A 26,919-nucleotide genomic window follows, 5' to 3' on the forward strand; every position below is an offset into this window, starting at 1 on the left:
ATTAGCTGTGTTTAATTAGAGTTAAATCTAAATTCTAGGACTTTGGCCCTGTTTTGCACCCCTGTGTTAAATTCTTCTATCACAGGTTTAGTAACTAAGATGCAGATGGTGGACGCTGAGTTGGTAGCTGAAAGGTTGCAGGTTCAAACTCAAGAGAGGTTGATGCGGTAATACAAGCAGCGAAATAACCAGTTAGTAATTAATGAACTCACCGGGGAGGAACTTGAGGCCCTGCAGCATCTGTCTCTCCTGACTGAAGTCCACCATCAGGTGCGTCATGTTATCTGTGGCTTTGGGCTTCATAGTCAAGCGGAAGGCAGGAGCCATTGTGACCCTACAAGAGCAAAATAATAAGGATATGGTTATTTGATATATATAACTTTATAAAACGGTTAGTTCCAATCCTTGATTCTGATCGGTCAGTAGCTGTGTTTTATTCACGATAAAACACGGCTAAGACGGCTTCACCCAATGGTTCTATGTATCACTACACAACACCGCTAGCAAGTAGCAACGACTCTTAGCATTCTCATTAATATTGTTCATTGAAGCTAGAGTAGAGTATTATGAGAGTTTGAGTAAGTGCGTGTACCAGCATTTACAGTAGATATAGCATCTTCCTTCAGGTCAGTCCTATATTCTTAATAAAATCCTTTTGAATGTCCGGTTCGATATCTTGTCTTTAACAGTTATGGGGTTTAGCTTTAGTCCTTTCAATATAAAAGTCTTCTCTACTGACTGACTCACTCATAAAGACAGTCTTTGCCGCCATCTAAAGGTGAAATAATGTATCAGGGACTATTTTTTCCAGCGGAAGGAAGGCTTTTAGTGATTTTACGTCATGAAAGTTGCATTGAAACATTATTATTATTTTTTTGGCTTTAATATTTGTATTGTGTGGTAACCGTTTTATAAAAGCAATTAGGTACTCGAGGCTGTGCTGTATCGTGAATAAGTCGCTTCGCGCCGCGCCTAACAACGCCCTTCAGTGACGATTCAGCACAGCCTCGAGTACCTTATTGCTTACACATAGATACAGCTGAGTCGTTCCGTTATTCAGAACTCCTGTGACCTCTTCTAGTGTTCAGTTTGTTTATTTCCATATTAACAGTGTGGAAGAAATATTTCAGTTTAATCTGAGTTTAAAAAAAAATATTTTTATTTAAGTGCTCTCAGATTTTTGGATAACACTGAATATGTTTATATGAATATAATTTAAGGCTAATTTATACTTGTGCTTCAGACATCTGAGTAGCCATTTACATGGTTACATAACGGTTCTTGCAGTGTATTAAAAAAATAGAAATCAATCAATTAAATCAGTTAAAAAATATATATTTTATTTGCATGATCCGGATGTCGAGTTTGTTTCATTGAGTTTAAAGTTTCATAAATTCATGAGTTAAAATCTTCACGCATGTGTTCTGAGTCACCATATTCCATAAAACATATTTTATGTAACTACGATTCTGTGAATTTTGGCATTTACTGTGTTAAGCATTGCGTTTTCATTTCACAGCCCTTCACAACATTTAACAAGTCTATGTAAATTATTTACCAATGTGATGTAAACTTGGTCTTCATCCTCCACATATGATTTCATGAGGATCAAGTCTGAGTTACACTTTATTTTACAGTGTATTTGGCCCTGTTTACACCTGGTATTAAGATGCGTTTTGGTCAATCGGATCACAAGTGGATGACGCTAAATACAGGTGTAATCTTTATGTCTGTTTTGGGTTTTGTTTCATGTTCATGTCTTTTATTTTGTAGTCATGGTTCCTTTGTTTCCTGGTTTTGTCATGTGGTTTTCTGTTCTGTTTGGTCATTGGTTCATTGCTTTAAGGTGTGTCTTGTGTGTGTGTGTGTATATAAGCCCTTATGTTACCATTGTCTGTTGTCTAGCTTTGTTCCCTGTTACCTTGTGTGAGTTTGTTCATGTTTATCGTCAAGCCACATCTTGATTTATTTTTGTATTTGTTCATGTTTTTGTAAATAAACTGCATATGGGTTCTTATCAAACTTTACAGACAGTAAATGATGCATAATTACATGCAAAAAAATCCTAACCTTACCCTATAGTAAGTACATGTTGTTAATTAATATTACTTAGTACTTAAATGTATAATTAGACTGTAACAAGGACACCTTAAAATTACGGGAAACATTTAATTTTGTCCTTGTTGTGTCCTTGTTACATATGTTACATGTACTTACCATAGTAAACTATAAATTATGCATAATTACATGCAACTAACCCTCAACCAAATCCTAATCCTACCCTAACCCTATAGTAAGTACATGTAGTTGCTTAATATTACTCAGTGCTTAAATATATAATTACACTGTAACAATGACACCTTAAAATAAAGTTTAACCCAAGTTTGTACTTTTATAATTAATTTTCTATATTTTTTATATCAAAGACAATATTTGGCACAGTATCCCATAAATAACACAACGAGTTCCCACAGTGTGTAAAACAGGAGTTAGTGTGCTGGATTGCAGTAAAATATAGTCTGTTATCAGATCTTATTTCAGTAATCATCCAATTTTAAGGATAACACTCCCATTGTACACACATGTGGAATTAATTTATGCTTTAGAACTGTGTAATCAGTCTCACCGCCTTCATTAGAAGCTTTTCATTTCTAATGAATGCAAAGCTACCGCAGATAGGCTTACATATATATAAGGAGAATCTCGGGTTACAAAGCGTTGAGGCTGATAACACACAGAGCTGCACGATTCTGGATAAATTGAGAATCACATTTTTTTTTGTTTAAAATAGAGATTATGATTCTGAACAGACAACTAAATAAAATAACATGTAATTTACTAGAGGTTATGACAAAACATTAAATGCTACAGTCTATTTTAAAAAATGTAATACATTTGAATTTATAAATGTATCATTACTGGATGAATCAGCGTTTTTGAACGAATCTCTTGAATGAATGATTAAATAACAAAAAAAATTTTTAGTATCTCGTCGCCACCTACTGGTGTAGCTATGTAATTGATAAAATCGTTATTTGCTCGTACTTGTCGTGTTTTATAGACACAGGCGAATCATTGTGATTTAGGAATAAGATCGCGTGGGTGTTTGAATTGAGACCGCAATCTTTTTTAGCGATGAATCGTGCAGCTCTATTACACACAGACGACATACACAAGTGGTATGGCAGAGGTGTAGATCTTATTTTGGTGGCTTATGTATTTAATGTTACGCAATGTTATCCCTTCACTAGCAGGTAAAATTGAGCTTACTGTATTATTGCTACTAAGTGTCTGAGAATCAATTGCAAATGCAAATTAAAAGCAAATATAGTTTCAGCACACATCCTAATGCAAACAGTGAAAATCCTTGTTAACATGCAGCACAAATTAACACAGTTGCGTTGTGTCCGAAATCGCATACGGTACAGCAGATACAACATTTGGCTTGAAATCTACTTTGTGACTGTTTTAAGTATGTTCTATATAGTGTAAGTGTGTAAGATTAATGCGGCGCCAGTTGCGTTATGTTGTCATTCATACTATGTATTTGGACATACTAATCTTTTGGCATAGTATTTTTCACATAATATATCATAGGGAAGTATTCGATTTCAGACGCAGCACATGACTAAAGTGTCTGAACGACCAACATAATGGCACACAGACAACAGTTGACTGAGATCTGACTCCTGTACACACGTACACACACACACACACACACACACACACGTTGGCATTAATATCATTAAGGGTGTGTTCATGCTTATAGTGCCCTTGATTCAAAAAAGAAAATGGTGCATTTAGTCCTGGTTCACTTAGCATTCACACTGTCATTTTTAAGACCGAACCTAAAGATTAAAAAAGGCTTTAATGACATATATTTAGTGTTTGGAATGAATGTCTTTGTTCTGTGTTGCATTCATATTTCAGTCGAACCGCACCAGAGTTTGTTTGGAAGCGGACCGAGACCCATCGAGCCCAGCCCTAAACCTTGCCATTATTGAACCTTTTTGCTATTTTTATATTATTGACATTATCAGGACTACTATGCTTTTTTAGCTTTTGAATTGTGAGGACAATTGGGATGAACAGATTTCAGATTTCCCCATATTGCAAACACAACTGTGTCCCATAATTTAATAATAGTAATAATAAATCATTTTTGTCCCACAAACTTTTCATCATGCGTGCTAAACCTGTAATTGAGACATGAATTTGAATTTTCCTTATTCAAATTCAAAACAAACATTCAACAAACACAGCACAAAATTGCTTTGATTAAAGCTCTATTCGGACGGTAATAGTTTCGTATGTGAACATCTGAAAAAATACATTTTAACAGCACCTCAGTGATAAAACTCATGCATTCGGATGCCGATTTATTCATGGTGGAGGATCGAGTTTTGTGCGCATGATTTTTCTGCTGTAAATAAAATGCCATATGCTTGGAATAATGATAATAAGTTCACATTTAATTTAATAACAGGAAAATAATATAATAATACCTACTTAATATTTATTTAAATCTGTTTAAAAATAGGAAGATAGACACATCATTGTTAAAATGATGGTTTTCTGTCTATCTTCCGTATGTTATCTCAAAATGATGGATGTCATTTTAAAAATGTGGAAATTAGTATAAATAAGTTAATACATCCTGGCATTTACATGAGGTAAACATTAAGCTGCTTGGTTTATATTTTTAATGTATATAATTGCTGTCATTTCAAATGTTTATGTGCATTTCTTCTCTTTCTCCTTTGAGTGGTGATGAAATATTGTTCTTGTGAATACTTTCCAGCATTTCAGTAATAAAAGTATAGGCAAGATCTTTAAAATGCATCCAAATAACAACGAAGCGCAATCGTTAACGTACGGTGCCCTGCAGTGCTCAAAAAGGATTTAAACAGTGAATTTTTTATTTATCTCTTTTTGTAAACTCAGTGATGTGGATTTGGACGGCAATTAAATCACCACACGGCGTTGGTGTTTGTCAAAAAACAGTAACTAATTAAGCAAGAGATTGAAGCCTTGGAGAAAAACACTGACATTGTGGATTTGGACGGCAATAAAATCACACTACCACCCCATGAGAAACAATTACCGTCAGTATAGGGCTTACACCGTGTCCTAACTACACGCGACGTGCGTCGTTTCCATGTTAATCAGAGTGTTTGTCCTAACCAGCCGCGACGGCGACACGCAACGATTCAATTTTAGAAACGGTTTCTATTTTTCTGCGACGTCGCACTGGAACAACAAACACAAAGTGTGGCGATGATAATCTCAGGTACTGTTTATGTGCTTTATTTAATGTTAAAAGCGTGTAATGTGACTTTGAATATCATTTAGTGCTCCGGCTTTGTAGCTGTAAAAGCAACAATGGATAATTCACCTCAGATCTTGAAATTAAAGGGATATTTCACAGCTGGAAAGATGAATGTGTGTTTAAATTGGGTCATTTATGAAATTATTTTAGAAGTTGGTGCCTTCTAGACTGAGAAAAGCCAGAAAATAAATCTGCCCTATGCTGCCCTACGAGACCACTCCCAAGCCACGCCCACCGGTTACAGAGGGCAGGATCAGGAGAAATGATACAGCTAGGCTACTAGTTACGACTAATAGGCTACGAAACTGAAAATACTGCGTTTTATCGTGAGATCCCCCTATGGGCGGGTTGAACACATGCGGGACGAGCTCCTCCTACTGGCTGGAGTCTCTCGCCTCTGGACACAAAAGCCTCTGATGAGCTAAATGACGATTTTTGTGTCATCAGAGGGTTTTTTCCAGACACACAATACAGAAATCTCTGGTCTCAGGGGGACATGAGGGAGGGAAGCATAGTCATTCGAAAATACTACCGGGTTTCTACTGATACAAAGCTTGATGCTAATCGGTGAAGTATCCCTTTAAACAAATGGAAACAAGAACGTTCAAACTGTAGCCTATGTATTTTTAATAATGTTTAAATGGTGTAATATTTGTGCATTTGATTATGTAGCCTTATCCATTTTCTTGCGAATGCTGTCAAGATTACTCTCTTGTGCTGTGCACTCGCCGCGAGACTCCGCCCACACGCTGTTATGATTGGCTGTGGGTTTTGATTGATTTTGACGCATCTCGCAGTCGCGTCGCGTCTAGTGTGGACAGACAAATTAATTGTCGCTGGAATCTTATCGCATCGCGTCTGGTTAGGACACGGTGTTAGGAGTGCAAAACAAAAAAATGTGAATGTATGTGTCATGCAGTGGACACACAACCGCACACAGAGAGTGGAACATATACTGTACCTATCTTTGATCTGTTTGGCAGCCTTGGAACAGTGATTGAGGTGAAGAAAAAGAGGAAGAGAGTAAAAAAGAGCAGGTCGTTAGTATCGCCATGCGGGTGAAGTGAAAGCATGCAATTCGGCTCAGTGCTGGACTGGATATACACACACAAACACAGGGTAAAGTAGGATCCTAAACATAAAAAGCACAGGTTAATGAGCAGTTTAATAGATTGTTGTTGTTTTTTTGTACATACATTAGATTTTCATAGATTCACTTTTAATTAACAGATCATAGAATCACAGACTTTTGTTATCCATTAGCATTATTTAAAGGATTCGTTCACTTCAGAATTAAAATTACAAGCATTTGTGGTTATAAAGTGTGTATATATATATATATTTATTTTTGTTATAAAATGAGCGATGGTTTGTCTAGATAAGACTCTTATTCCTCGGCTGGATCGTGTCGAGACTTTGAAGCTGCACTGAGACTCACATTTGGACCTTCGACCCGTTGGACCCCATTGAAGTCACTATATGGAGAAAAATCCTGGAATGTTTCCCTCAAAAAACTTCTTTTTTTTTTCGACTGAAGAAAGAAAGACATGAACATCTTGCATGACATCGGGGTGAGTCAATTTAATTCTGAAGTGAACTAATCCTTTATGTGAAAAATCAAGCAGAATTATTATGTATAACTCCTGTTTTGTTCTTGGTTCTCTCTGCCTGCAGTTTTAAAGTGCCCCTATTTTGCTATTTTAAAAGTTGCTAATTTTGTTTTTCAGGTCTCCTTCAATAGGTGTACATGCATCCAAGGGTAAAAAAAAAAAAGTGTAATTTTCTCATAATATAGCATCAGCTCAATTCTCTCAGTGAAACCAAACGCACATTAGCATATTTGAATTTCATCTCTAGAGGCTTTCAAAACACTTGATTCATACAAGTTTTACCCTATCAAATCCAGCATGAGCTTTGGCAGCGACATGTCGACAACACAAACCAAACTCTTCCAGTCTCAGCTACAACTACAGTCAAAGTAGACATTGTTCGTGAGCAGCCGATGAAGACCATTATGCAGAAACTCATGTAGGTTCAAGCAGTGAGTAAGACTGGCGACTCATTTCAGGCAGTTCTTTCTTTTTATCTTTGATCTCTGAAACTTTGCAGACCTTTTACATTCACAAACAGCTCTATCACACACTGCATGAAAGGTCATATCCGAAAAAGCATAATAGGGGCACTTTAAACAAGCCACAGTAAAGTAAACGGGGATTTTAAGAGACAACAAAACCAGCATTTTAATAAATTACATAACAGATGACCGAAGTTGCAACTATCCTTTATCAAACACATCAGTATGCGCCTACCTTAGTGAACTCGGCGTCGTCTGTAATGTGCAGCGCATTGTTAGCAAACTCCAGAAGCTCCTCTGCGCTCTCTAATGCACTGGTGCTCTGGGTCAGCTGGTTCTGGAGGACAGAGAAAGATAAATCATTATTAATGACTTTGAAATGATCTGTGTTAGCTGATAACATCCAGGCTCGTTTTTTTCTAAATTGAACAGTATAATCTTTTTTTCTATTCAAGGCTTGCAAAAAAATTTCACACTTAAAGCTGCGGTCCGTAGTTTTTCCTCTTTGTCGCCATCTTTGTTTGACATCTGCAATTGCAGTTATTCGTGGAATTATCAGCTTTACGTGGGTTGTGCCTCGGCACGGCACAGCGCGGATGAATCCAATGTTTTGAGGAGAATGTGCAGCTGTCAGTCGCCGCCGGTGTGGATACTGGCATTCGCTATCACATATTCTACTTTTTGGAAGTCTGACCAACATATTTTTCAACAAAAAAATTGAAAGTTTTCACCAGAAAATGTCGTCTGAACAAGTAAGTAACATCCACTAATGTTCTGACCAATTATACTTTGTTCTCAAATTGTTAATGTTAACAACATCAGCATTGCGTGACTAAATTGAATGCCCTTCTGATATTTATCCTTGTTTTCGCATGGGCCGGTGGCAGTCTCATTTTTTCTGGTTGGTTGGGGAAAACTGACACAGACACAAACACTTAAAGGAGTCATGGTGTTCATTTGTTTCTTTTAATGGCAGCAGTGAATATATTACCTGAAGAATTATTTGAACTGTACATTAAACTAAACATTGGAACATTTATTTTTATGTAATTTATCCACAAAGTGTGCAGCACTCATTGGGATAATTGTAAACGCGCAAACACAGACAGAAAAGACATGCCATCGTGGAAATAAGATAAATAACATACTACTTAAGGGCTATTTAGTTTGTTTAATAAAAAAATTTAACCCCAAAAAGAAACGGACTGCAGCTTTAAGCAAAAATCACACAAGCAATTGTTTTTCCTAATTTCAACATTACTTTTCATTATGATTCAGCCATTAACAGAAATCAGAGCTGTGTTGACATTCAGACCAACATCACAATTGGGAGCGTAATATTTCTTAACCCCATAAGAAAAACAAAACAATATATTACACTATGATGGGATAGCTATCCGATTGTGAAAAGATCAGGTGTAAATGCCTAAGATCCTTCAGGAGTGAGGTTCTGATCCACAGATTCTTGTTTTACATTACACTACACTTTTAATTTCCACCTAAAAATGAGAGCTAAAGAAACATGACCTGACACTGAAAAGAAAAGAAAAAACAGCTTTACCCTACATGTCCACTGAACTGGAAGAAATCTGCTCATACACCACAGAACGGTTCAGATCTGTTTCAGCTCTGCAGGAAACAGTGATGTCATCATCCAGCTCAGTTCAGATCTCAGCTGATTTTGTCGGTACAGTCAAATCAATAATATTACTGACTATTAAAGGGTTAGTTCACCCAAAAATGAAAATTCTGTCAGTAATTACTCGCCCTCATGTTGTTCCAACCCCGTAAGACTTTCGTTCATCTTCGGAACACAAATTAATATTTTTGATGAAATCTGAGAGCTGTCTCTGATACTTTAAGCCGGCATTAATAGTAATTCTGCTAATAATAATAATTTATGTAATTAATTTATCTGGTAAACACAAATAGTGCATAATATCAGCCATCAGGCTGGTTATCAGCCATAACATGAATAAAGCCTGGTTTATACTCGACGCGTCCGCACGAGCGCGAAGGTGCGCGCGGCAAAAATGACGTCAATGCGGTGTGGGCGGTCGCGCGCGTTGGGTTCGCAAGACCCAATTTCGCCTGGCGGTGTGCGCGACATTTTTTGTAACAACGCGCGCGGCGCCGCATCCGAAGATGAACGACTTCGAGCCGAATCTGGCCGAGCTCGAACTTCTCACCACACCGGCACCCAGTTTGCACGTCTAAATGAGTTGCTTACATTTAAAAAATGAGCATACAATAGCATACAAAGTATTTTTAATGAACATAAAGGTCCATGTTTAATAAAAATGTTCACGAAACTAAATGAAATGTTTAGTGAAATTAGAAAATATGTAAGAGATAGTTAATTTAGTTATGTTTTATACACATTCTCATATCCATATATTTTGTTTTGTTGTCACGAGTAATAATCTCAGGGTTTACTGGGTTTTACACGATTATTTTTGTGGTGTTGGTGGCGGTGTACTAAAATAAACACTGTCACGTGTATATAGCTTTCTTCTTCTCACTGCTGATTCCTGATGGTTTAGAGGACAATTACTCGAGTCGCCCCCTGTCGTTTCAAAGAATAGTACAACGGCGAGCGCGTCAAGTATAAACGCCTCGTCCGTTTGGGGAGGTGCGCGCGCAGTCTGCGGAGACTCGCGCTGCGGAACCAGGCGAAAGTATAAACAAGGCTTAATAATTCTCTTCGTCAGCCAGAATTTGTATAACAGTTAAAAACACTGTTAGTGCACCACTGATATTTAATGCTCAATATTCAATTGCCTTTGAAATAGGTTAAAAATATAAAACATCTTAAAGTCCCCCTGTGGTGAAAATCAAGGTTTAAACATTGATTATATGTCTATGTGGTGTTTTTAATATGCTTTAAGACAAAGCATGTGTAAATTCATAAGTCGACACCATTGCTGAGTATTTTCTCCTTAAAACTGCAGTGAACCAAAGACAGTCTCAAAAACACGCTTTGAAATCGCTGACGTTACAAACTACCTTGTAACCAATCAGATCAACGTGTGATCGTCAACCAGTGGATCTCTGAGCTGTGTGAGTGAGTGGAGGCAGGGCTCATTTGCATATTCATAGAACCGCATATACTAAATGAGGCAAGGGTGTCGAGTTACATTCAAGATATTTTAAGACATGGAGAATTTTTTCAAGGAAAAAACTTTTAAATATGTACTTTTGGTAATCAAAGATGAGTTTTAAGGGATAAAATTATTGTTATTAAAACTACAGAGGGACTTTCAAGTAAAATATTATTACAATAATAACCAGGATGGTCAGATGAGATGAGTTTAGAAAGTGTCAAACTGTCGATGACAAATGTTTAGATATTGGTGTATAAGACTGATTCATGTGAACAAAATACAGTGATAAAACATTAAAGAACTAGAGAAACATGAAAGACATACAGAAGCTTCAGATAACCTTAAAAAGACCCCTATAGAAAGGTTCCTGTAGCCGGTGTGTTTACGTACTGTGATGTGGTTAAGGATGGGAAGGGAGCTGATGGTTAATCACTTATTTGAGCTCATTTCTCTCTCTGGTATTGTTCCTGTTCAGTGGACTTAGAGGGCTGGGCTCAATACTGCCATTACAGCACCATGACATCACCAGCCCGACCAAAGCCAACCACACACACACACACACATTCTTGTACATCTATCTTTATGAGGACATTCATTGACACAATGCAATCTCTAGCTGCTTACACTAACCTTACCCATCACAACTAAATGCCTAACCTGACCCCTGACCCTTAACCTCATTATAATCTTATCCCTAAAACCAAGTCTTGACCCTCAAACAGGCCTTTATAGGCTCTCAGAAAGTGAGGACCGGTCAACATGTCCTCACTTTACTCTCTTTGTCCTCACTCCAATGGTCTAAAACTCAAACCGGTCCTCACAAAGATAGTTGTACAAGTACACACGCACACACACACACACACACACCCACACACACATACACACTCACTCACACACACACACACACACACACACACTCATACATACGCACGCACGCACACATACACGCACACACACACACAGAATTAACAGAAACTAAAAATTAAATAAAAACCTGACGGCATAAACATGCAATAAAAATTCTCTGATAACAGAGCCTGTAATCCTGATTGAAATATGTGACTCTGGACCACAAACCCAGTCACGTGGGTAACATTTTTTAGGATAGGACAATATTTGGCTGAGATACAACTATTTGAACATCTGGAATCGGAGGGTGTAAAAAAATCAAAACATTGAGAAAATCTCCTGTAAAGTTCTCCATTTATGTTGGCGATTGTGCTGCATTCACTCACAGAAATAAATGTATTATATATTTACGGTAGGAAATTTACTAAATATCTTCATGGAACATGATCTTTACCTAATATCCTAATGATTTTTGGCATAAAAGAAAAATTGACCATTTTGACCCATATGATGTGTTGTTGGCTATTGCCACAATATACCCGTGTGACATGTGACTGGTTTTGTGATCCAGGGTCAGATATGAGCAGTGCTGGTGTGACTTTATAACCATGTGTTGATTTCTGTGAATAATATGGGCTCCTTATGTCTTTAGAAAAATTACAAAGTACATCTTTCCAGAGAGTGTCCAGTTGATAATGGCCCGTATGCGCCTTATGATCGGTTGCACATTGCTTTACGGTCTACGTCTGACTACTGTCTGGTCGTGTCAGTAATATGTGCTTGTCTCAAAGTTCAGGCTGTGCAGGTGCAAATGCTGCTGGTATAATAAATCTGATGAAGCTCATTAAATCTGACAGATCGATGAAGTGTTGATCATCTTCATACTGATGTCAATTCTCACATAAACACACTGTTTTAACTCGCATTGCGTATTTAGAATGAAAATTATTGCGTTAAACAAGCTTTAAATTGCTAATACGTTCACTGAAACAGAGAGCTCTCAACAAACAAACAAATCATAATGAAGATATTATAATGAGTCTACTTGATTGTTAATGTATTTGGTGACACTATTTTACAGTGTTCTTGTTACATATGTACTAACACTTGATCCATTAATACTAACACTTTCTCTTCTATTCAATATCTATTTATAAAAAATAACAAAAAAGCACTTGCATATTGTTGTCCTATTGTTAGTTTCACTGCTTCTATTGTTCTCATTTGTAAGTAAATAAAAGCATCTACTAAATTAATAAATGTAAATGTAAATATGTTACATGTACTTACTGTAGTAAAATATTCCTAATTACATGCAACTAACCCTAAACCAACCCCTATTCCTAACCTTAGTAAGTACATGTAGTTAAATAATATTATGCAGTACTTACAGTAATTACACTGCAACAAGGCACCTTAAAATAAAGTGTAACCATTCTGACATTATGCAGTTTATGTCTATTAAATTTGTTTAAAAATCCAGATTTTTGATGACTAAATTGTTGATTTCAGAGGCATCGATATCAGGATTGTCATCGACTTTGGTGGAACTGGTCTTGGTATAAAGATGCCATTAAACACATATAATCTAAATGACATCTTGTGTGTGTTCTACATTGGTTTGGGGATTCAATATGTCTAAACACACAAAGCATTCACATGAGCCACTCCCAGAGTGCTTTGAGGTGGTTTGGGTTTAGACTCTGACCTGAAGCTCATGTGATTTCCGCACTGTTTCTTGTTTGATGGTACTCGTCATACTCTCTTTCATCTCTTCCAGTATGGCGTACAGCGTGTCGAATTCCTCCTCTAAATCCGACACCACCTGTGTGGAGTTGACCTGAAACCAGACAAAATTTCAAAATGTAGGGAGAAACATCACTTTAAACCAGAGAACAAATGACTGACTGGATACACAGTTTACTGTGGCTAACTGTATAAGCATCATTACAGTAATTAAAACAGTTTTTAGATATGTATTGCCATCGTTTAAGCCCTACTCACACCACCAGGGACTTGCAGAGACAAAGCAACCTGGCAACTTCCAGCGACTTAGTGACAGGATGCAGTCTCTAACATTTAACTTTAAGCAATATCAATATCAGCAATATAAATCATGTTTTAGTAAATAATTATTTTGACATAAAATTCATAATTATAACATGAAAAGTAAAGATAAAATAAAAAGAATTTAAAAAAAATTAGAGAAAAAATAGTAGAAATGATCAGATAAGCAATCAAAAATTATGACAAAAAACATTATTATGACATAAGTTGAATTTATGAAATAAAATAAAAAATAGAAATGATCAGATAAGTCAAAATAAAAATTTAAATAATTATAACAGTTACATTTATGAGATAAATTATGACATAAAAAGTATATTATGAGTCACAATTATTACAGGAAAAGTAAAAAAAAATGACAAAGTCGAAATTATGAGACTTTTTAGGCCATAATTATTACTTAATATCTCATAATTCCAACTTTTTATGTCAGATATGTCAGAATTATGATTTACCAAAGTAATATGTTTTATTATGTGGTGGAAATTGGCTTCCATAATTGTGACCCTAAGCAGAGCTGAGTTTTTTAACATTTTAAAATTATGTGAGATCTGAGATCTTATGTTGCATATATACGACAATTAATTTTATGTGTTTAGACACAAATAGCCTCTGTGTACACACAGATTCTTCCCTCCAGAATTTTCATATTTTTATTGACATAAACCATATTTTGTAATGACGTTCATACCCGTTATTAGGCAAACATAACTAGGAATATCTCCGAGCACCCACCAGTACATGTGGTGTAAATGGGATTTACAGTAATGGAGTTGCTAAGTTTGACTTTGTACAGTAAATTCTTCAAAGACTCACCTGAACTCGACCCAAAGTGTGATTCAGCACTTCAATGAAATGATTGAGCTCTTCATTTTTGTTTGCTAATGTGGTAATAATCCTCTGTAAGGCATCCTGCAAAAGAAAAGAACATTTAGAATATGTATGTTTGTTTTATTGCATTTATTTGTGCTATTGCTTGCTTTATTTTCTCTTATTTTATTGCTGACGGTTTACTTGCTTTCAATAATTCCTTGAGAACTTTTTACTTTCATTATTCATGTGATACTAAAATTGGCACTGGGAATTGAGAGATTTCACTGGTATACATTTAAACAATCTATGTAAACTTGCAGAGAAGACCAGAAGGCTTCAGCAGGATGATTTATTAAAAATGTGATATTTAACATGGCATTCATCAAGTCTAAAGCCCAAAGTATCCTTCACTTGTTCACATTTATTTGATGACACATCAATCTTAGGTTAATCGCATCCCATATCAGCACTCATCACATTTTCCTTCCATATTGTGTGGTCCTTTAGTCAGTAAATCTATTTTAAAATCAAAGCACCATTTACATGCGGCTTTGGTTCCTATATGAAGCACAAAACATCTGACCTAATTTAATATACAGCCATATCTGTCCTCTGAGGCTTGTTAGGTGTCCTATATAGCAACTCATGCGGAAACCTCTCTGATGCTCTGCTTGAGGAATAAAATTGGTCTTCATTTGTTTTGCAATCCAGAAAAATCACGTTTTTAAAAACTAATACCACCAAACAGAGATAAAAAACAGTGAGTGTTATCATGGCATATGAAAAAAGCAAACTTTTTGCCACGCCTGGCAATGGCCGGTGACTTAAGAAAATGTACCGGCCATAAATAATTTTTACCGGTATATTTAATAAAGTAATCAAATGTAAAATAACGCAAAATAGTCTTCACTATGTAGCCTAAATTAAAAATGGATTATTCCTTATTAAAGTTACAAAACTTATTAAGTCAAGAGCAGTGAGTGATTTTTCTTTGTCTTTTGTTGTTTGATTAACATTAAGGACACCAATGGCAGCAGGAATATAAGACTTTATCACTTTATATCACTTTAAGAGTGAATGCACAGATCCAATATAATGATACACATGCGTTTTCTTTCTCAACTGTTTACATAACTGACTGTTTGCAAGGTTACTCGCCAATATGGGCATTTTCAAGCGCAAGAAGACGTGAAAGAGTTTGAACATCGTTCATCGTTCATGTTTGTTCACGTTCATGTTCTCACAACATTGGATTGCTAGAATTCCTAAAAATATGACAGGCCAGCTGGTGATTGACAACGCCAACACCGATTATTACTCACATTTGGCGCTTGGCGAGGGTTATATTTAGGCCCGGCTTGCAAGTATGTATATTACATGTATAGGTCATTCAACACCATTCCATTTTAAAGGTACCACTGGTTTAGGAAGATCAATTGTCATAAAATGTGTTACTGGTTAAACACCAATAATCAGAACCATTTAAGATTTAAGAGCAAGCTAAACACATGGTTTAGACTCCATGCTTCTGGTAAAACTGTGTGGTTTTACGAGAAGTTGAATCAAAGCAGCAAATAGATTGCGTTCTACTATATTTAACAGCAGGCTTTCACCAATATCTGCAGAAGAAAATCATTGACACGGCCAGGGCAGTGGTACACAAACATGCAGTATGTGACTCACTTAAGGAGAAACGCAGTGATGCCAACTCTGCAGCTTTCCATGACATGGCCACATGCAAAGCTAATCAAATTTCAGTGGAAGGACAATTCTCCGGTCAAAGGAGGAAAACACAGCGAAAGGAGAAGTTTGTGATCCAGTCACTTTGTGGATCAGCAAGCGAGGTTAGTGGTTGTGATTCAGAGCATCTTGCCCTGCTGTTTGCAATTTACTGTTTAAGATTGTTTGCAAGTTTGTGTTTTGTGTCTGTTTCTTCCATAAATGCAAATACATTTCAAATAAAAATATATTTAAATTAGCCCACTACATTATTGTCATTTCAATTATGACTGCTCTCTGAATAGTTTTAGCATGTTAATGTATATAATGTACAATGTTAATATTTGGTCTTGGCACTGCTGGCAGACTAGATCTGCTTTGAGTGCTGCTGCTGAAGAGCAAGTATGGAGACTTGCTACTGCCAATAGATACACAGACAAACTGCTGTGTGCATAAAATATGCTGCTGCTGCATTAATAGGCATTCATATAATCCCATAGTAGATCTAGACAGGTGGAGCTGGGGGAGGTGGAGGGTCCCAGAGGAACTCTGATTCCACGATATAACTAGCTTACAGCGAACAATGAACTAGACTGAACTGAACTATTTAAATGTTGAGCAAGTAAGCTCATTGGCTGCAGAATCAGCAGAGGCCAATCAGCTAAGCCACATAATGATAACATCCTAGAACCTCCCCTGCTAATCAGAGCTAAAAATAGTTACTCAACATCATTACTGGATTTAACATAGCTAGAAAACAATTTCAAGTATTTTCATTGACATAAGGTGATGCTTAATGATAAACTTTCTGACATCTCTCTGAACTATCACTGAATTTGTAACGTTGCACAGATCAGTGCAGGGAAAAACACATGACTGCCCAATGTGGCAAACAGGGCGAGGCCGAGAGCCTTGGGAACGGAGTGAGGCCGGCGGAACCAAGTTTTATGAGAGACAGTGAGTGATGACAGTGGAAGGCGAGAGAGGGCCAAGGGCCTCTACCATGAACAAACTCAGGGTTACGGGATTAATTTTGTGATACGTGATCCGTACGGACAAGGCACCACATCGAAATGCACGTGTTTAACCATCATAGAGTGAAAGTTTATCATTTGCATGGGTTTTAGGTCCTGTCAGACAAAAAATAATAATAATTTGAGCACACAAAGACAAGAAAGAGAACTCAATTCGGGCTCAGAGTTATGCAAACAGCATAATATAGCAATATATATATATATATATATATATATATATATATATATATATATATATATATATATATATATATATATATATATATATATCCTTGGTATAATACAGAGACTCGAATATGTAAGCTCACATTTTTAAAGCTTTATCTATTGACTCCAAATCTTATTTATATTACATCTGTATATTAGGGCTGTCACGATTATTTTTATGTGCATAAAACTCACAATTGGTACAAACTAAACTAAACTAAAACATGCCTAGCTATCCACCTAAACCCGGCAACATGGTATGGGCCTGGGATATTTAACTGTTGATTTTGTTATGTTTATATGCAGACGTTGGCAGCAGGGATGGAAATTAGCACCCGCCACCAGCCAAATGCGGGTGATTTTGTGTTGTGGCGGGTAAACTCGCTTCACCTACCGGCCACCGTGGCGGGTAAATAAAAATATACTGTTTCACACAGACGGCGGACACTTTTAGAGGACATAAGTGTACGCTGAAATAAAGTCTTTCACCTCAGAAAAACGGACTTTCTTGTCCTGTCACGTCAGCCGTTATCCTGTTCTCGTAGCGAACACTCTTCAATTGCACGCGCAAATGCGGCGGCGCGCGCTGTGTATCGCCTCACTGTATTTAAAGTGCAAAATAAACTACGAGCATGCAACGCCGTTACGTTGTAAATTACACAAAATAAAAGTAATGCAGGGATGATTTTCATACTATTCACCAAGAGCAGTTTCCATGGTTCATTAACAGTTATTGTTAATATTGTGTATTCACCATGGTAACTGTCGTTTCCATATTAACCCCAAAATGCCACTTTATTTTTCTTTGTGTTATTTTTTATATTTTTAAATGACTCTAGTGGCTCATACCAACATTGTATTAACAAAAACTAGTTTGGGACTGCTATTTAATAGCTTTCGCATAGGCCTAATGTTTATTTATTAGTACTAGTCTTTACTATTAGTCATATTCTTACAATTTATGTTAAGTAAAGGGGGACAGTACTTGTGTGTGTGGAAATAGCCGGTTTCAATAAAACTACTTGTGACATGTCATATTTGGCTTTGACTTTGACTGAACATTTGCTCTCACTTTGCGGAAAAAAATATTGGGATATATATCGTATATCGATATTCAGCCTAAATAATCGGGATATGACTTTTGGTCCATATCGCCCAGCCCTAGTTTCATTGTTGGGACTAAAAAGCGAAAACTGGAAGCCATAAAAGACCACGAATCATTCAAATGCCACATCCAGGAAAAAAAGAGAAATATATATAAGAGAGAAAGAGAAAATGTCAGTATTTCATTGAGACTTGAGATTAAATAAACTGCTTAAGTATTGTAGATCTTGTAGTATTAATTTTCACATGCAGTTACACATTGTCGGTTAAAAAAAAGAAAGTAGCTGGTAAAAACATTGAGTGGCTGGTAGATTTTGAAATCCACCAGCCACAGTGGCCGGTGGACAAAAAAGTTAATTTCCATCCCTGGTTGGCAGGAAGGCCAACATTTTTTTGTTGGTTTAACATTAAACTTCACATTTAACATTTAGGGCCCTATCTTGCACCCAGCGCAATTGACTTTGTACACCGACGCATGTATCATTCCTATTTTGCACCCGACGCACAGCAGACTTTTCCCTCCATAGAAGCACGTCGGTAAATTAGGGAATGAACTTGCGCTTCCGGGAGCGGTTCAGCGAAAAGAGGAGGCGTGTTCCGGCGCAAACGTTCCCTGGTGCTATTTTGCAGTTTCAGAAAACTCATCATCTACACAGACGCAGCACTTTTCATATTTGCAAATCATAGGCTACATTATTTCAAGGAAAAATATTACCACACAAGGGAAATCATTGTGTCTATGAAGATGTGAAAAAATAGGCATAAATCTAGCTTACTCATTTACCCAAATTATTATACGCCTGTTTAACCGAAGCTAATTTGGGTGGGTTTCTCCATCCCCATACAATGTCACTTCTCTGTGTTTTACGGCCCTGACGAGAACGTCGGTCTCCTCGGCTGTGAACCGCTCCTGGCAAATCTGCCGTTATAATCATAGACTGTAAAAAAATATGGACGTAGTGTCCGTGACGTCACCTGTAGGTTTCTGAATAGCATTTTTGAAGCCTAAAGTGGGCGGAGCCGGCCGTCGCCATCTTGGCCTGGCGTCACTCCCGGAATACAGAAAATGGGCAAAGAGGCGGGGCGTGAGTGGAGCTGAGAAGCCTGGCTATCTGACGTGATCGAGTTAGCTCAGGCTGGGGAGGTAATGCTATATACTGCACAGGGCCTCGCGCTAAAGTGACAGTTGATGATGTAAAGCCAATTAAAAGTTCCTATTTTTGCCCTTCGAAATATTATAATAGTTAAAAGACATGGCTACAAGTGAGACTGTGTATCGTGATTCTGTACTATTCTGCTGGTTGAAAATGTATTATGCAGTAACTTAATATTAGTCTGAGAGTGAGTGTGTGACAGTGATTTATGTGCATACATGTCAGTCACTTTTTTTTATAGTCTATGGTCCGTCAGCGCGGCATCGCTCGTCAAGTTCGTAGAGAGCTTATTCAGTCCATTTTTAATTCTGATTTTGGCCGCCTCTCAAATGGGTTAAACATTTAAAATATATTGAACAAGATATATAACGTTATTGCCTATGAAGTTCAAGTAAATGTGCTAGAAAATCTGCGCTCATTCAAGGATGTGCATTTAAGTTATGGACGGAGAAAGCACCGACACCTGCAGGATTTCATCTGGTACATAAGCATATTATAATCTATCTGTTCCGTGAGAGCAGAACGAACGAGCCTTTATTGACGTTTTTAATCTGAAAACTCCAAAAAGCAACGAAATTGTCAGACATCCATTAGTGCATGTTCACAGAGGAAAACAACTGAAATACAGCGCTGGTTGTTCTCTCGAACGATACTCGACGACAACGACGGAATCCTAAGCCGTGGGCGAAGTAATGGGTGTATTAAATTGTATGAAATAATCCAGAAAAAAAGCACAAAACACTGCAGAGATGGCAAGTTCAGCAGCTAACATTTGCTGAGGTGAAGTGACGGCTAGTAACAGCAGACAAACGGCTAGCATTGACATCAGCGGGAATCCACCTGTCACTCAAGTGGCCACACCCATGTAGAACTTTAAATATTAATCAACTAAACGGATGAGTTATAAAAAAATTCACCCCCCTCACAGTTGTCATGAAGGGCAAAATTAGCTGTATAGACCAAAGCCACATACAGACACCAGGCTGTAAACATGTTTTTTTCTGCTGTGAAATTTGGCATTTTAACATGGGGGAGATACAGATTTGACTCACTTTTGACAACAGCCTCAAGCGGGCAGTCAACGAATTGCAGTTTAACTCACTTCCGTGTTGGTTTCAAGAGAGAGACGGGGAGGTTGCCGCTTGGTTATAATAGTAATCCGCCATGGAACAAGCGCGCCTGCTCTTAAAGGGAATGTGAGATGTCGCTCTGATTGGTTTATTTCACATTACGCCCAAACCACACCTATGAATAATGAAGCTACTTCAGACCAACCCATTTTAGATTTGCGTCGGGCGCAAGAGTAATTTATCCCGCCGGTATAATAGCAACAGCGCCCGAGATCCGCCCACAAAGTTACTTGCGTTTCACATTTGATACTTGCGTTTCAGATCGTTAAAATAGGGCCCCTAGTTTAACAAGTGACATAAAATGACCCTTTCGTCACTTAAAGGAGGTAGGCTATTTCCTTATTAATGCAATAATGTTAAAAGTTGATGCTGTGTAAACCTCATGGAGGATGAGCTTCTGTTTCTACTGTTTGTTGTCTATTTTCTGTCAAGCAACACCAAAATCATATAGAACACTATGCAGGTGAGTAAACGATGACAGATATAAAACATGAAACACAAAAAGATAAGCATGCACTGATGCTAATTAATTCCTCTCATCACAGAGATGATGACCATCTCTCTCCTGAGATTACACAGCAAGCAGACACAAACACAAAGTCCACAATAGGGTGAAGACAGAATGACGTAGAGCAAACTATTCTGGTCAGTGTCAGACGGCCCCTTAAATCCTTCAAATCCAGGAGACAATGCTAGTTAAGGATAAAGACTTCTGGGCCTAATCCAGAGAGATACTGACTCTATATGCTAGAGTCAAATATACAGAATCTTTACATTAACTGGGTTTTTCCCAGCTTGCATTTCCACTATAGCAATCAATTGTGTAATTTTCATTACCACAGCTAGGTCTGCACATAACTGAAAATATTCTAATCTAAACGCTTATCAGGGTTTAATTAATACATCAAGATATCATTTTTGGGGGGAAATCACTCACACACACAAAATAAATAAATCACAAAATCGTGAAAGATTCTGTTGATTTGAATTTTTCTTCCATATTGTAACGGATCATCATAAAAGAACTGTAGGATGGGACATGTTTATGCATTGACTGTTGATTGGATGTTGAGATGTGAAAGTGGCAGATGAACACGATTGCATGAGCGGGATTAAGCAGGTGAAATGAAGTTCTGCATATGTTGTTTTCACCAGAAGAAAAAATAAATAAAAAAAGTTTAATTAACTGTTCAATATAAGGTATATAACACGCATTTAGAAAATAGAGTGAATTTCATGCTGACTTCATATCTCATTGCAGTTTAAAAACAATATATTTTTTTAAATCCCACATCATTCACAGCACAATGAATAATCATACATTTAATAATTCTGAAGTTAGTCTATTTGTTTACCAAGGAGACAACACTGTCAATGAGGAACATGCTTGAGATGAAATATGAGACAACAAGACATGTGATGTGTGAAGAAAAACAAAGAAATAGCTAAATCAATATCACATGAGGAGGCCGTTTAGAAGAAACAGCGGGACTGACATTTGTCTCGATCTGGACGTTTGCCATTCAGCTGATCTAAATATCCAGACACTTTCTGTCTGTTACATTCGGCTTACAGTCTCTTTCCTCAACTCTGAGCTTGGTCAACACAGAACTATTGACAGTCAACGGGAAACATGAGAGGGACGAGCTGACTGACCTACTTCAGACAGTAGAAGTCAGATTCAATTCTAACTACTATCTGTAATTTGCTCTTTGACCACCACAGATCCACACCCTAACCTGCAGAATTAGAAAGATACATCAACAACATGGTCCACCTTTGTAACAGATTTGCATGCACACACGCGTATCACTGAGGGGTTTATGGAGGCCAGTAAACCTGATCTAACTTTCCAGGGCTGAAATCTGATCCCCTCGCGTTTCTTCTGACTGCTAGACTCCAGATTAGATGAATTTTAAGTCGCAGCCAAGTGAATGTCACGGCCCGCCTGTTGAAAAGTCCAACCGTTACATCATTCATACCCCGTGGAATCGGACTCCTTCACAAAACCCACAACGGCATGACCCACTTCGTGACAATACAGTCGGATTGTGTGCCGGTATATTCCCTGCCTCCCAGCCCTGATTCAGGAAACTTGCAGACATGTGTATTTCTAATGTTATCTATCATATTCAAATGATCTTCTCCAACTCAATTCAATAATCAAAACATGACAAATACAAAAGCTGCATAAGAGTTACTGCATTATAATTAGTCCTTCTTAAAAAAATGCTAAAATGATTTCCAACCTATGCATGCACTCAAGACCAGTGTTGGAGGTAATGCATTACAAGTAACGTGAGTTACGTAATCAGATTACTTTTCTCAAGCCACTAAAGTAATGCATTACTTTTAAATTTACAACAAAATATCAGTTACTTTTTCAAATAAGTAACGCAAGTTACTTTGTTTTCCCATGTATTGGCTGACAGCTCTCCTGTCCTCATGTTGAGAGGAATCGTGAGTAAGTTCAGAGGCGTTGTGTGTGAACATGATGATTATTATAGTTCTAGACTAAATGTGAGCATTGCATTTACTCATCTCACATGCACAAAAACAGATTCAGTTTCCTCAAAATGAATATAAACAGTGAAATGCAAAGTCAGAATATTATGCAAAACTCCAGAATTAGCCATGTTAACACAAATATACTTTATGTATTTAATCTCACATTATTAATCAATGTCTTTGGTGCTGCTGACCTTCAAATACCAAATTCAACCATACAAATAAACAAAAATGACTAGTTAAACATCATATTTGTTGTTGCCTTCTGCAATCCAGAATGGCAGCACAGCTGAAAGGTTTGTGTGAATTTGCATTAACTTCAACATGAGGCTTATTCATTTCACTTTTGGAGTGAAAGGGCCTTTACATTTGCCAAAAATATAACTTTTTTGGGTAACACTTTATTTTACAGTGTCCTTGTTACATATGTTACATATACTTACCATAGTAATAACTAACCCTCAACCAAATCCTAATCCTACCCATAGTAAGTACATGTAGTTGCTTAATATTACTCAGTACTTAAATATATAATTACACTGTAACAATGACACCTTAAAATAAAGTGTAACCATTTTTTGTTATCAAAACAAACAAACAAACCCAGCCCAGGTAAGGAAAAAAAGTAATGCAAAAGTTACGTAATGCATTACTTTCCATAAAAATAACGCAATTAGTTACTTTTTAGGGAGTAACGCAACAATGTAACGCACTACTTTTAAAAGTAACATTCCCCAACACTGCTCAAGACAAAGATAAGGTAGCATTATGTTGTAATAATGTTATGTTATAAATGTTAGTGTGCACAGGGATGTTATCATTCATATAAAGTGTGGAAGAACAATACAGTGAGCAGAATCTGATCTGTAAATGTTAGTGTGCGCAGACTCTTCATTCCTGATGTCACTTCCCCTCTCTTTATCTACTTCTACTAAGTAAACTTGGGAGCGCAGGTGCTTTGCAATTACAAACCTATGAAATACAATATTTACTAATCTTATGCAACCTGTTGCTCCAGTAATGCGGGTTAAATATCATTTTAAATCTACTCCCTCATTATATAATGTATATCGTTTATATAACACATTACAGCATTTATATATAGCACAGAATATATTGGCATTATGCAACAAGGATCAGTCAAATACAAGGTAACACAAGACATTAAGGTAACATTTCTACAACAAAACACATGGGAGCCAGTTTCGCCCTTATTCTAACATCAATCTTCCAGTTTTCTTTACAGCTACAAGTCAAACACTATTTCTAAAACGCCATCTAACTTCAGTGTCATAAAGGCCACAACCCCAGATAACATGTACAGTGAATAGACACACGGTATTCGTTTTACAATTCATTGGTGTTGAATGAAAAGTGTCTATTTTACAGAGTCGTACGATTATTAACGGTGCTGCGCATATGAGCGATGATAGTGTAATAAACACATTAGTATTCGATCACAGATGGACCGCGGAGACATTTCAGTTAGCAACTGGTTTCCTAACACTTTAAATATGTGCCACTTACTTTCTGAGAGTCCATTACGAGGTCCCCAAAATAACTGAATTCAGTTCATGAACAGTGAGAATGTCGGCAGCAATGAAGGCGCCCGATGATTCCCTTTGGAACAAGGAGGAGTAATACTGCGCATGCGCAGTGTGTGCGGCATGACGTCATCACCAAAAGTGTGGGCTCGGAGGGATTGCACGGTTGAGTGACGGTCGGGTTACAGACCAGGGCACGGCACAGATCTATTGTGGCTTTACAGTTAAAATATAATGTCAGTAGATTAAGTAGATTTGTTGCTATATTGATTGAACTGTGTTTAGGGAGAAGCTCCTCATGGAGGAGGTCCTTCCATGATTGAACAGGGAAGTTTGTAGTGCCCATCTGAATGAAGAGATGCAGACTGGTCACTTGGCACAGGTCATGATTTTTAACATTGGATAGTAGTATAACACCAAGCTGGAAAGAATGAATTAGATGTATGCATGACTTCCAAAAAAGCCTTTTAAACTTAAAGGTAGGGTAGGCAATTTTGGAGAGGCTAGCAATAGCAAGCTAGCTTTGAAAGCACAAGATCCCACCCTTCATTCAGAATGTCTACAAAGCTCACTACTGGCCAGCATCACACGCATCACACACATGACCAGCGTCGGCCAATAGTGAGCCTACGTTCTGACGTACAATCCAGAACTATCCCATAATTTACTTCTCCTCAAGCCATCCTAGATGTATCTGTCTGTCTTCTTTCAGCCAAACACAATCAGAGTGACTCTTCCGAGCTTTGTAATGGCATTGAATAGTGTCCAAATTTTTGAAGCTCAAAAAGTGCATCTATCCTTCATAAAAGTTATCCATACGACTCTAGTGGGTTAATAAAGGCATTCTGAGGTGAAGCGATGAGGTTTTGCAAGTTTTGAGTCAAAGGGCCCTATTTTAACGATCTGAAACGCAAGTATCAAAGGTGAAACGCAAGTAACTTTGTGGGCGGATCTCGGGCGCTGTTGCTATTATACCGGCGGGATAAATGACTCTTGCGCCCGACGCAAATCTAAAATGGGTATTGCAAATCTTTCCTGGTTCAAGTGTTTGTTGCTATTTTATTTTTATTGGTTGTTGCAATTGAATTGTTTTTATTGTTTTCTTGTTAAACAGCATCTCTACCTCAATCTATGTGAGGAGGATGCTTGGACTACTTAGTGAACTGGCTGAAAACTCCAACTACAGTGATGCCAGGACTACAATGGCCAAGCAGCTTGAAAAGATGCAGCACAACCCAACACAACTGGTCTCTGCATTTTACTGTTTTGGTAAAGGGATGTTAAGATGTTAAGACGAGCTGCTAGAGACCAGGTCCCATTATTGGCTGTCAGCCAGCAGTGGCCCGAAGATCAACCAAGACTGGTTCGAGGCGGCATTTGACAGCTGGACGCCCCAGAAAAAGTACTTCTGGTTTAGAGCATGACTACAGTAGACATTCAGGAAAAGGGTTGTCAGGGTATGCCACAAATTGTCAGAATCTTTCAGCCTTGTGTGGCCAATCAGCTCTGTGATCATTGGTAATCATTAACTTTATGCAAACAAATACTTTTAAAAATATAAATTAATAATACATTTTATGCTATGTAGGAGGACTGCAGGTTATGAATTCATATTGTTTGCAAAACTATATTAAACAATGAAGAATCCAAATTTTTTTTTAGTTTTTGACAAACCTTTTATTTGTAGATTTGTTCCATACAGTAATGCGTGTAGTTTTCTCATTGTTAAGCTCCTTTTTGGTTTGTGTGTGTGTGTGTGAGCGCGCATGCGTTTAAAATTATATTTATTTTGTACACTAGTTAACACTAGCAACTGCACAAGGAAAAAAAAGCATCTCTTTTTATTTACATAGTTTTATGACATTTTTTTATGTGGGGGGATCACGCAGACTGACCCCGTCACCTCCATAGACATAAATAATATAAGTATCAGAGGTGGGTAGTAACGAAGTACATTTACTTGAGTATTTTTTGGGGAAAAATTGTACTTTTAAGAGTAGATTTTAATGTGGTTACTTTTACTTTAACTCGAGTAGGCCTACATTTCTAATGAAAAAACTGTACTTTTACTTCGTTACGTTGGGCGACGTTCCTCTCGTTACTTTATTTTAATGCAATATGTGTTGTTAAATGCGTAGTTTATTCCAAGCGCGCTGTATCTTTTTGCTGGGCTTGAGCGATGCTCAATTCACAAATGAATCACTCTTTTGAGTCGATTCTGTTCAAAGACTTCATCAAACAAGTTGGCAGATCTGTCTAAATCGGTTCGCGAATCAGTTTGAA

The 26,919-nt window shown here is 37.3% G+C and overlaps 1 protein-coding gene across 3 annotated transcripts in view; it reads right to left on the reverse strand.

The window, feature by feature from the left end:
- The window catches only part of fsd1l (fibronectin type III and SPRY domain containing 1-like), a 44,886-nt gene extending 20,155 nt beyond the window's left edge, over window positions 1–24,731 (reverse strand). For 2 of the 3 annotated variants that reach the window (XM_084413658.1, XM_084413659.1), the window contains exons 1-6: window positions 24,620–24,721; window positions 14,240–14,335; window positions 13,065–13,196; window positions 7,639–7,740; window positions 6,291–6,313; window positions 213–334 (exon numbers count right to left, since the gene is read on the reverse strand). In XM_084413658.1, coding sequence (XP_084269784.1) covers window positions 213–334; window positions 6,291–6,313; window positions 7,639–7,740; window positions 13,065–13,196; window positions 14,240–14,335; window positions 24,620–24,634 — 490 coding nt within the window. In that variant the 5' untranslated portion in view covers window positions 24,635–24,721. Of the gene's footprint in view, window positions 1–212; window positions 335–6,290; window positions 6,314–7,638; window positions 7,741–13,064; window positions 13,197–14,239; window positions 14,336–24,619 lie in introns of all 3 variants that reach the window. The other variant, XM_084413657.1, reaches the window with a different exon arrangement.
- Between the last annotated feature and the right edge of the window lie 2,188 nt (window positions 24,732–26,919).

Source organism: Rutilus rutilus, assembly GCF_951802725.1.
Source record: "Rutilus rutilus genome assembly, chromosome: 7".
Taxonomy (NCBI): domain Eukaryota; kingdom Metazoa; phylum Chordata; class Actinopteri; order Cypriniformes; family Leuciscidae; genus Rutilus; species Rutilus rutilus.